General features: G+C 40.0%; 1 protein-coding gene across 1 annotated transcript in view; it reads right to left on the bottom strand.

The window, feature by feature from the left end:
• Positions 1-13,066, bottom strand: part of MEGF10 (multiple EGF like domains 10) — a 169,660-nt gene that overhangs the window by 63,939 nt on the left and 92,655 nt on the right. The window contains exon 6 of the mRNA XM_036903212.2: positions 1,428-1,674. Within this exon, the coding sequence (XP_036759107.2) occupies positions 1,428-1,674 (247 nt within the window). The remainder of the gene's footprint in view (positions 1-1,427; positions 1,675-13,066) is intronic.

Raw genomic sequence — 13,066 nt, 5'->3', positions numbered from 1 at the left:
CACTAGGCCCTAGAGCTTTCTTGGTTCAATATTGTTCATATCATGAACATCAAGAACATTAATCATTTTGGCTGGAAAGGTCCTAGTCCTTCTCTTCATTTGGGGGTATTTTCTAATGAGAACATTTAAATTTGAAGAGAATCTGTCCTAAGAGCACCAAGGATGGCTCTTGTTGGCCAGACACTCTTTCATAACTGGTGTCGTCCGTGTAGCTTTTATAAAGCCCATGTGTTACATCTGAAGTCTACTTTTGTTTGCACTTTCGTTCTAACTGCAGAGGAGACTGAAAAGTTAGCACATCACCTGCTTTGTGCACATATTCTTCATAATCAATTTTCAGCATTTTCTTCTTCGGACTGAAGAGTCTCCATGCCTTTGACCACCCCCACCTCCATGTCATGGGAACAAATCTTCTTCTCTAAAGCCTCTAATTGCCTTTTTTGCTCTCCTATGAAATTGTTCCAAGTTTCCCAAAGCCCTATTCAGCTGTGGCCTTGATAAAACCCATAAAAGCAATATTAACAAATTAAATAGTTTGAGGTGATCATTCATTCTTCTGAAAATCAGGGCTTTCTAAAAAATGTAATTTTTTCTTTAGCTTTACTTTATAGCCATTATTACTGTTGGCAGGAAGTATTTACCTAATCAGCTGCATTTTTTTTCAAGTCTTAGTTCTGTGATTTACAAGGGTAATTTTCTCAGTAAGAGAACAAGATTTTTTATCTCCTATTTTTTTTTTTGGCAAGTTCTGCCTCTGACTCTGTTTCCTAATACAAGCAAACCAAAGAATGCCCTTCCTACAAAATAAAGAAAGTAGTGGAGGTTAAGTAGTTGTTTCAATGTTCTCTAGAAAGAATTAAACTATCTATGTGCACATATCATACATATGAGCATATACTTTTATAGTCACAAAGCAACATATGTTTCCAAAGGCATTAAATAACCCAGCTAACCCTTCTAATCTTTTTCCATGGACTATTTCTAACATCTTCCCCTATTCTTCTTTTCTGAGGCATTGAACCCACCCAGCTTTACCCAGCTAGTTAGGTGCCACTTGGAGCAGAACAAGACGAACCATTAAGCCAGAAGTGTAAAATGAATGCAATTGTGGAAGAATCAAAGCAGAACCTCAAATTTGCTGCAAGAGCCTCCAAATATTGCCATCCTGGCCCTCTCTATCTCTGCCCTGCCTAAAGCAAAGCACAGAAGTGACCCTTAGACTCCAGCCAGGCTCTGATGTTCAAGGGTCAAACAGCAGGGGCACCTAGTGGCCATTATACTGATCTCCACATCTGTGCCTGGAGGCCCACCCTTACAGCAGCTTCAGGAAGCAAGAGACACAGAGACACTGGAATATGGGGGCCACAGCAGCACGAATGGACAAGCTGAGTGGGTTCTGCCATGCTGCTCAGCAGTATGTCACTTACAAGGCTCCGGTGTATCCCGGCGGGCAGCGGCATTCCCCCGTGACGTGGTCGCAGGTGGCTCCATTCTGGCACTGACATCTCTGGTGACAGTCATTCCCATAGGTGCCCTGCTCACAGCGGTCCTCGCAGCGCCAGCCCCGGAAGCCTGCAGCGCAGTGGCAAGCCCCCGTGATGGGGTTGCACAGAGCCCTGTTTTTGCACTGGCACCGGCTGCTGCAGTGGGGCCCCCAGTGATCACCATCACAGGCTGAGGTGGGAAAGAAATGTGCAGGGCATCAGAGTATGGGTGTGAGTAATGGCAACCTCCTCCGAACCAGCTTTCTTCTGCCCTTAGAGAGAATGTTTTGCTGATCTTTCATGGCCTTTCTGTAGCTGGGCATGTGGCTCCGGTACCACCCATGGCAGTGCCTCACAGACTGGTGCTTGACACCAGGAGAGCCGCTTCCTATCACTCTGCTGCTTAAGCACCATGGCATTCTCCAACTCCATGCCTTTGCTCAGCCTGTGCCCTGCAGCTGAAGTGTGGAGTCTGATGTGGCTGGAGTAATGAGGGCTGGGGGGGATGTGAGTAGTCGTTGGGGGAGAGAAGGTTGGCTAGGCAGATGGCACGGTCAGCTCACCCAGGGACTTTGGGGCATGCTAAGGAGTTGGGATTGTACCTTGTGGGCAAGGAATGGGTAGTAAAGGATTTTAAGCAATCGGACAATGCAGATTTGCCTCCTAGGAAGGTCAGCTGGCTACAGTGTGAGGAAAGGGCAGAAAGGAGCTGATGATGAGAGGCAGGCAAGAAGAACAGCAGTAGTTCAGGACATGAGTGAGGTTCAGGGACCTGAGCTCAGGCAGCGATAGTGGACACTGGGGGATGACGCACAGGCAGAGCTGCTGAGGAGTGGGCTGACCCTGCCGCAGTCTGGGCCACAGCACTCCAAAAGGAAACTGGATCTGCTTGTCAAGATACCAGTCCAAGTACACATAACTGTGAGGTAATCAGAAAAGACTCAGCGTTTAAATTCACTGACTGATTTAAAAAATAAGACAAACCTGAAACTGAACTAGAGCAGATAAAAAGACAATAGGCACATGAAACCAGGTAAGACAAAAGCAGAAAACAGCACTTAAAAGATAGATTTAAAGGCAAGGTTGCAAAGAAAAGAAAAGGAAGAGTGTCTGCAATTCAAGTTAATGAGAACAGCAAGGGGAGCAGGGAAGGAAAATCCTCATCCTGAACATTCTAAAAATTATAAAGGGAGATGATAAGCAAAACCTATGTACTGCTTAGCCAGCTGCATATTTATTCATTAATTAGATGCTCTAAAAATCACTAGGAAAGATGCACCCTGCCTAGAGCTCTTAGGATAAATTGTTTTTATGATTTAAAAAAAACAGTTTCAGATCATAAAAATTTTGTAACTTCAAATGATTTGGAATAAACTATTGAGAAAAAAAATAGGCACACAGTGAACAACTTATTAGACATGTAGGATTCATCAACCAATATAAAAAACTACCTTTCACTTCATAATATCAAAAGGTTTAAAGAATAATTCTCTTTTAATCAGTATGGCTTTGGTCTCATTAGTACTTTAATAAACATACCTTAACACAATTAAAAACAATGAGATAGAATTATTGAACCTAAAGCAGATCAAGAAAGCAATTACCTAAGAACTCTGCAATCTTCTGTCACAAAATAAGATTAGATGGTACTTTCAAAATGAGATTTAAGACTAATTGTTATTCATATGAGTTGCTTCTTTTAGTGGCTATGGATATGGACAAATAATTTTTTTTCGATTGTAGTTCTTTCAATCTAGGATCTATTCTTAAAAAAAAAATTACACAGCATGTTCCTTTCAATCCTTCCAGCTATCCCAGGTAGAGAATGACCTGTCCTGTTTCTAAGGTGCACCAAAGTAAATTATATAGTCCTTTGTAAGTTGTTCCCTGAATTCATCAACCCTGAGAATAAGAAAAATCTCATCCCACATATGCCAAACCCATTATCCTATCATTTGATCCTTTTTCTCCTGTCCTCCTCACAATTCCGTCAATCTAGTTCATCACTGTTCTCTGTACTATTAATGATCTTACTCCTGAAACAGGTATGCATCCTTGAGCTTGCTCTTTGCTAGACTAAATACTACAATCACAATATTTTTACTTATTTTTTAAAAGTTTGTTCAATTTCACTCATTTGCTTTGCTGAACCTTCTCTACAGTTTCCATATCCCTCTCAATTTCCAGGAGCTTCCAATATTAAATTAAATATCCCTTTTTGTATAGTGGAGCATTAAATGATTGACACAAAAAACAATTTTAGCTAATGAAATCACTTTGATAAAGACATCAAGATCATGTCAAAAGCATTAAAAAGCAATCATGAGGTATTAGAGTTCTTTCTCCACACTGTGACTGTGGGTGCAAACGTTCTGCAGTGTATGGTTTACAACAACAGGACAGTGGTAGGAGGAAGTCAAGATCCGGATGGCAAAGAACTGGCCTCTCCTTCCTGATCCATCTCCACACCCCATCCAACAACTGCTCTCCCAACAGAGCAGCCAGGCAGAGGCCATTTCTATTTTCCTGGGGATAGATTAAAACAACAACAAAATAAAACCCGAAAACCCTTAAGACAGCTTCTCCTGATAGAAGCAAATTTACAGCAGAAACGATAACTATCAGCATCAAATAAAGGGATTCCGGCTTTTAAAGAAATATTATCATGTCGACACAGTGAACTTCCTGGCTATATCTAAGCACTGTGGCATGCTTTGAAGTGACGGTTTCTCCCCCTGGGGCTGTATTTCCCTAACAAGCCACTGATACACGGGCCTCCCAATGTGAAAACTGGGCATCATATGGGCTATGCTAGGGGAAAATCCACATAGAGAAGTTTATAGACAAATAGGCAGGAAGGAGAACAAGAGGGACACAGAAGCCTGGCTGCAATTTAGGCACCACTGTGACTTCCTTTCTGTTCTTCATTTGTTGTATTTCACTACTTCGACACATCCACTTTCAAATGTATCCCAATGAGTTACAGTTTATCACACAAAAGCCAGCTTTCTCCCCTGATTACTACAAATACAAGGGTACACTGACTGTCTAGACAAGAGGCAGAATTTGTTCCTTCTGTTTAGTGCCAAGCTTGACCAATTATCCTAAATTTAAGTGCTGTGTTTGGAGAGCCAGTTTGGAGAGAATGAACTCAAATCTTCTGACATCTTTTACTGAACTCCTTGCTCTAATCTCAAGGGGCAAGTTCTCCTCAAGAAAAAGTGACTGAGTCAGTTATTCCTACTGACAACTTTAAAAAATACAGTTAACATGAAAGTGCCTGAATATCCTAACAGGAAAAGGTACATGAATATAATTTTGTTTCAGATAAAGTTGAAAAGAATGAATGCTAGTAAGGGAAGGATGGGTCATTTTAGGTTCTGGTTTCAGCTTTTATTGTGCTAATAGCTAGAAATGGGCTCTCAGATGCAATGTGTCCAAATTCATACAGAATACAGGCCATGCTACAACCCTTAGTGACAGCTAGCAGGGCACTAAATCCTCCCAAGACAAAGGACAAATAGAGCCCTGAATTTTGTAACTTCCGGTGATGCCATCAGCCACAGGTTATATTCATGGGCTGGGTACTGAAATTCACTCAACCAATCTCTCTCAAGTACCTGTCATGTGCCATTGTACAAGGTCTAGAGTTCAAAGGTGAATAATAGAGTGCATGCTCCTAGAAGCTTACAGTTTAAAGGCAGAGGCATCAACCTAGTAGGCAACACAATACTTTGTGATAAGCAGTAAAGGCATGGACTAGGCACAATGGAAAACATGGGATGACACAAAACCAGGGTTGGTGAGCTGGGAGAGGGTTCCCAGCTAAAATGATATCTAAACTGAGACCTAAAGGCAGACTGGGCCGTATTTAGGTAAGGGATAGAGAATTTGTACATAGAAAGAGGGGGCTGGGAAGGGGAGGGAGATTAAAGATGGTATTATATTCAGAGAGATTAATACATCCAACAGCCAAAAGGCTTTTACACGGCAAAAGAGCAAATGTCCATGAATGCCTTCTTGGGCATCTATGTTTTGCAACATGGCCATTATCATCTTTCTCGGCTACATGCACAACCAAAAGAAGTAGGGATAGAAATAAGTAGAAATGGAGAGATGTTGGACATGTTTTCTTCCCCCATCAGTCCTCCCCAGTCTTCCACATGAAGACCAGAAATCTCTGTCCTTCAGGTACATTTTTCAGACCCAATCTGAGATGCTCTCTGAAAAAGACATTATATGTTCACCATGATGCTCACTGTGCACTTGGATCACAATTCTTATATATGTTTACCTTATTTCATATCTCTCAAATATAACTGAATTTAAGACACATTGGCACCCTTTCTTGATCTTAGCAGTTGTCAATAGAAGATTTTATACAACCAAGTCATGGCAGTCACCTGGTTGACAATGATGGTTAGAAGCATTCTAAGTTACATAAGTAGCAAGTGGTGAAGCACAGACCTCCTATCTCAGAGTCTATATTCTAAACTACTATATTTTACTCCAGCCAATGCTATAAGGATGTTTATCCCAGCACTGTTTATAACAACAAAAATTTGAAAGCAACCTTATTTTCTAGCAATAGAACGCTGGTGAAAAATATTTTGGTATAATCATATAATAGAATACTATGCATCAATTAAAACTGATATTATAGAAGGATGTCTAGTGAACTTGAAAGATATTAGCAATATCATAATTATAAAAAGTATAGTAGATAAAAAAATATGCTCCACATGATCTATTTCCAGCAATACAATAGAATAAACCAGATAAAGTTGTCATTAATTTAGATTAAAAAATGGCCAAATATCAGCAATTGTAAATAGTTGGACCTAATATCTGGGGAAGGGGGTGAAGAGGGAGAATGAGAAAGACAGAGAGTCAGACAGAACAGAGTATCAAAAGGTTCTGTAGTAGTCAAATGGTACCAATAGGTATCTCTGGGTCTTAAGATAATGCATGATTTTTTTTTTATATTTACTAGATTTTCTAATTTTCTGCAATCAATGTGTGTCCTTTTAGCATTAAGAGAAAAAGCAAGCAAAAATTATTTTTTTAAAATGGCTCAATCGGCTGAACATTTATATTGTGCCAGGTTCTGGGCTCCACGCTTTACACACCTCTTTCCAGTCCTCTCAGCAGTTGCAACAAAGTGGGTATTATTATGACATTTAGCACACAGAAGGTATTTAGGATGAAAACATTAAGGTAAACATCCCAAAAACCCCTACTAGTAAGTGGAGGTATCAATATTCAAACCCAAGGCTGTACTTATACTAAAGCCCAAGTACTTTTCATGAGGCCATTCTGCTCTTAAAGTAGTGAAATTTTATAGTTTGGTTAAACATAATATCCCACAAATATGTTTCCCATCTAATATGGCCCATTAAGACAGGGCCGCATAGGTCAAGACCATTCACTGAGCAAGCCTATGGGGTCCACCAATGAGTCGTTATTTAGGGGCACTGAAAATAGGAAGTTACCTCAGTAGTAAGAACACAGTATGTTTCTCAAAGAGAAAAAACTGAAGAGATGGACAGACCTGAAGGGCCTCTGTAAGTTGATAATGATTCTCTGCTAACAAAAAAGCCAGTAAGCTCACTGGGAAAACAGTATTGATGCCATTAGCTCTAGGAGCAGCGCCCTCTTAGGACCTGGCACATGGCCTGTGCTCAAGATATACTTGGTGAATGAATGAAAGTGATTATAAATGTAGAGCACTATAACTAACTTTCACAGGCAGAGAACCCTGTGGAACTATCATAACAATTCTAAGCCTCTCCTAACTCACTTCAAACCCTTAGTCTAATTCTCCAAGCAAGGGAAAGGAAGAGAAAGAAGGGGTTTTGAAGGTGTGTCAGCATTATACAGCTATTTTATTTAAACCTCACAACAACTCAGTGAGATAGTATAATTATTCCAACATTTCATGTACAAAATAGACTCAGATGATAATTTGCTCCAACTCACTTAGCATCAAGTGGAAAAAGCATATGGGTTCAACCCAAACCTTTCAAGACCTCCAAAGATGCCATCTGTCCCAATGCCAGGCAAACATCCCAGGGAAGTGATTCCCGTCAATTACAAAATTTAATATTAGTGGGCGTTAACTGCTCCTGCCTGGTTTTCAAAGCGGAACATTCTAGGATAAAAGCATCACAGATGTTTGGGAAACAATATTTGTTTGCCTAAAATGACAGTTCCCAGGCTCCAGAGTGTTAGCAGCAGGTTCATTAGAACGGTTTTGACAAAGAGTGTCCCAACATGTTCATAGCCACATGTGTATTGGCAAACACAAGGCATTAGGAAAAACCTTTGAGCAAATGGGAAATAGTTTAGTACATTTCTTATCTTCAAGTAGATAAGGAAGAAGGAAAGGAACACAATTACAGAGCAACAGAAATGCCACACTGAGAGATGTTGCAGAGGAAGGAACGAGGGCATGATAATATATTGTCTCAGCCAAAGGACTCCTTCAGGAAAAAAAAAAAAAGAAGGATGAAATCATTTTTCCCTTAGAGGAAAGACTGATGTTTACCATTAGGTTCACCTTGTTACAAAATGCATCACTCACTAGCTGCTCGAGGAGCAGGGATAATTATTTCACATTAAACAGACCTGGACCCTAGCTGGGCCATCACCACTTCACAGCCATGGAATCTTGCACCAGTCCCCAACCTTTGTTATACTTAATTTTCTTTTTGTAAAATGGGATGGTGGGACATACTAATTGCACAAAAATAACTTTTTGGTATGTGTGATAGCACAGGTCTAGTAGCAGCAGAAATCCTATTCCATGGTCAGTACATTGGGATATCCCAGCCCAGGGAAAAGAACACCCTAGGAAAACATCCTCCAGCTTATATGAAGCTGGAATAACAGGCCTGTCATTGGTTTGTATTATATGTTATATGTATGAAATGTCTGTATCATATGTATGTATGTCTTGTATGAATGATTCGTGCCAACAAAGACAATGTGGTTCTCAACAATGTGAATTTAAAAAAACAAATCATCCAGTAATTCCATAAAGTAAGAAACAAGTCTTGGGATTACCCCCTTCATCCATTTCTGTAAAGCCACTGGAAAAAGCTCAGGCCTGCAGTGAAAATGAGCATTATCTGCCATCCTATTCTTAACTGACAATTAAAGTCCAGATTTTAAAATTTCCCACCTGCTGATGATCAATGTGTCCAGAGGTATAGGCTTATATGTGGGGCCCAGAAATGTAAAAGGAGAAACTTAGAAGCAAACACATGAACTTCTTAGTAATCCTCCCCTGAACATAAAGAAATCAGCAGTCATAAATAAAATCTAGAGAGTTTTTCCATATTAGGAGGCAAATCCTACAGAACTTATTTGCTTCAGCTTATCTACATCCACTAAGACCACAGCAGTAGCCTTCAAGCACATTTTGAAGTATAAGATGCTTTTATAAAGCAATTGGTTCTGAATTACAGAGATAACAAAAGTGCCCAATTCTCTGTACTTATGTGAGATCTAAACAAACCCCCAATAAACTGAACTATCCAATTTTTTGTTTGCTTTTGTTTTTGTGTCTTGGTGTAATACCTCTGGGATGTAAGAAGTCAAAATGTAGAATTATGTGGGTTTCAAGAATCTTATAGATACATCTCTACCAGACACTTACAGAATGATAACACATCATATCTTGGAACCCAAGTTTATCACTGGGAAAGTGATGTCAGCTTATAATATGTAACTACTCTCACCAGGGTTGCTGTTTGAGCTAAGTCTATACGTTCCCTTAACAGGCAAATGTCAAGTATCTATTAGATCTATTAGGATGTATCAGTCAGCTATACCAACCTGAAAATATATTCATATGGAGTTTTGCCATGAAGCTCTCCCTTGACTTTAAACAGAAAAATCTGCATCTATGAGAGAAATTAATAGGGAAGAAAATTCAGCCCTTCGTATCCTGACATATAGACAAAGAACAAACAAGTCATTTTTCAAGAGATTATTCCTACAGAGTGAGTGTCCTTTAGAAGAGACCAAAACAATTTTCCGCTGTCTCAAAGAACAGAAAAACATGGTTCTTCATGAAACATACAGCCTTTCTCCCTGAGCCTCGCTTCCCTCAGGCTCTTTTATCTCCCTGTGATTTCATTCCTCGTGCTTCAGGCTAACAAGGCTATGGTGTGTCATTCCCTTTGTTAAGGCAGAAGAAAAGAGTCTCATTCAAAACATCAAGTGCTTCAAAAATAAAACAACTTTGTAAAGCTTCTCCATCCATGGAGAAGAACAATAAAAATGTATTTTCCAGATCCCCTAAAAGCACTAAACCCTCATGTCCTTCACATGTCAAAAAACCCGCTGGAGAGCTTGACAGAGTGCCAACAATTGGCATGGACAACCACCCAGTGCTGAGGATAGTAATATTATTCGGTGGCTGAGAGAGAACCTTTATTCTTAAAAAAAAAGTTTGTTAAATGAATTTTCAAAACATGAACTGACATTTTTAACTTTAGTGTATGCCTCTCTCGAATTAGGAGCCAGAAAAAATGGCGTGAAATGTTTATTCTTCAATATGTCTAATCATAAATGCTGATGTGCCTGTAGGAGAGCGTACTGATAACCCTATTCATGGTGTAGGAAAACCTCAAGGATATTTTATTCTTCCATGAAAAATGTATTGAGCACCTTCTATGGCTACTAAGTTCAGCTTTTTGACCACTTAATTACTTCCTCCTGCTTAAGACATGTCCTCTAGCTAAGCTTCTTTATCTATTGGAAGAGACTGACTTGCAGTGAGATTTATCACAAAAGAATGTGCTGTGTTGTGATGCACAGGATGCTTGAAGAACAAGAGGACCATGGACTCTGCACCTTTAGGCAGAACAGAGAAGGCTTCCAGAGGAGGTGGGGTTCACAGTGAGCACCCAAGCCTGAGTTCTCAGGACCACCATTGTGCAATTACTTCTTGTCTTCAATCCTGCTGTGAAAGGCCAAAAGGCAGAGAAGCCTTAAATGACTTGCTTAAGACCCTCCAAGTAAGGAATCAAGGCTGCAATCCTTCAGGGCTAATTGGATGGTCTGAAAGACTTAGTACAGTTTGCTTGAGAAAAGGAAAAATTTTAAACCCCAGGAGTGCTCAAGTAATACTATAATCAGGTCCACGTATCCACAGCCTGTTAGTAACTGTTGTGAACATTGCATCACATTTGTTTCACCATTTAATGCAGGAAATGAAATGCATACAGGTACAAATGTTCAACTTTTAAAAATTAACTAGATAGTCAATGAACCAAAAGATATTTTGACCAAAGAAGGAAAAACAGTGATTAGGTTTTTTGTTTGCCCTGAGGAAATTTTCAAGTATTTAAAAAAATTCCTTGGCACAGTCATCAACAATAAGAAATCAGATATAGTCATGAAAGATAACAGACTATATAATAAACCAGAGCACTTAATTTCAGCCAATTAACAACATAACACCATAAGATGAAGTATATGTAGCTGTATTAAAATCAGGTATTAGCCTGCTCAATTTTACAGGTATGGTAACAAGTGAGGTTGCAGGAGCACCTAATACATTTATTTCAAAGCAGAGCAGCCAGGAAGCACATGACTGCCTTAAGAAAATTGTTACTATGTGATTTGAAATAATCTGTGGTCTGAATTTCTTGGCCTAATTTCTTACTTTTCATACTCATTTTCAGCTAAATTCTATAGTGTCATACAAATTTTCCACCTTGAGAAGTAATTTGTAAAAGTTCAGACAGCAAAATTGTTAAGCATTTTCCATTCAAAGAAGGGCTGACTTTCCAACAGCTTTCTTAGTCATGGGGCCACCATTTCGGAATTCACCCCTCCTTACGAGAGTGGTGACCTTGATGCTTATAAAGTACGACCTTTCCTCTCTTTAAGCGGAGGAGCTCCCACACCCACATCTTGCTCAAAGTTTATGGAAAGCACCCCTGGTCCATCTTGTCTGGCTTCTTCAGTTGTATTGAAGCCGCTAGTTTATGGGCAAGGAATCTTCTGCTAAGTAACTGAGGATGAGGGAGTGTACATCGCACAGAGCCAAGGTGAATCCTGAATCCGCAAGAAACTGAGGTATCTTAAGGCAACTCGAGGGAAGACTTTAGGTCATGCCCTTTCTCTGGAAGACCTCTGACCACTTCCTCCTTAACTGCTGCAGATTATTTGTGTGTGTACTTATACATTTGTGTGTGTACTTCCAATTCTTTTATTAAGCTGAAAGCAACTTGGAAGAAGCAGAGCCTTCCTCATCTCTCATATCTCATTTTTATATCCATTACGGCTCCTGGAACATTTATGCCCTCATTCCTTTCTTCCACAAAAACTTATTGTGCCCAGCAGTGTGCCAGACATTAAGAGAACAAAGGAGCTAGATAGCAGTGAATAAAACAGACAAATCCATGTTTTTATGAGGCTTACAACCTGGAGGGCAAGATAGACCAAAAAAATAAATAAATAAGGAAACAAATAAAATACTTTCAAACAGTGCCACAGAAAAAGTAAAAAAGAAAATGCAATGGAAAGTAATGGGGAAATACTATACATATACATATAGGGCATATATAAATGTAGGTCAGGAGCAGTCCCTGTGGCGGCACTTAGGCTGAAATCTAACTGACCCAAATCAGCCAGCCATGTAAAGCCCCAGGGAGAAGAGCTTTCCACGCAGAGGAAATACAAATGCAAAAACACAGAAATGAAAGTGTGTGTGCCAAGAAAGGATGGCAGTGTGATGCCCAGAGCAGTAGTGGGATGACAAGGGCCAGGGAGCTAGGGTGGCACAGAACATACAGGGATTGCGGGGGGTCACAGTCAGGGCTTGGGAGTTTATCGCAGCTGTAATGGAAAATACTGGAAGGGAGTTTTGAAAAAGGGAGCAGCATGCTCCGAAGTACATTTTTACAGGGTCACTCTGGTCTCTACGTAGAACTAATTTTAGTGAGGCCCGAGGAGATGAGCAATTAGAACGTGATGGTGTCTTGGATTTGAGTGGCAGCAATAGAGATAGTGAGAAAAGGTTAGGTTTTGTTATATTTTGAGATTAAATCAAGATTTTTCTCATAAATGAATGTGGGAATAATACAAAGTAAAAAAAAGAAGAAAAATCAGTAAGTGATGTGGAATGAAGCTAAATGACATGACAGCCCAGCCTTGTCTTTACAGCTGCTGCATGTGAACTGATCAGCATAAGTAACATAAATGTCTATAATGTTTTCACTATGCCAGAAGCAGTATAAACCAGACACAAATTCATCTGATAAGGACATTCGTGGTCAGAGTTAGGAATAACATAAAAAACTGCACCAGAGCTCTGTCCAGGGAACCTCCTGGCCAGTGACTATGAACAGAGCAGCTTCTGCTAAAGGACGGTGTGGCCTGCAGGCCAAACTGGGATGACACAAAGAGCCGCCCACCCATTGTCCAGTCCAAAAACTGGACTGATTCAAAGTCCAGTGGAAGTTATGTTTACAATTCACTGAGCCAGGCCAGACACAGTGCTGAGTAGTTAACGAGTATCGATTGTGCTATTTAATGCTCACAAGCATATGAAATAGAAAGTCCTA

The sequence above is a fragment of the Manis pentadactyla genome, chromosome 13 (assembly GCF_030020395.1).
Source record: "Manis pentadactyla isolate mManPen7 chromosome 13, mManPen7.hap1, whole genome shotgun sequence".
Classification (NCBI taxonomy): domain Eukaryota; kingdom Metazoa; phylum Chordata; class Mammalia; order Pholidota; family Manidae; genus Manis; species Manis pentadactyla.
Note: the sequence above shows the minus strand (reverse complement) of the source record. Positions and strands in the feature narration are given on the sequence as shown.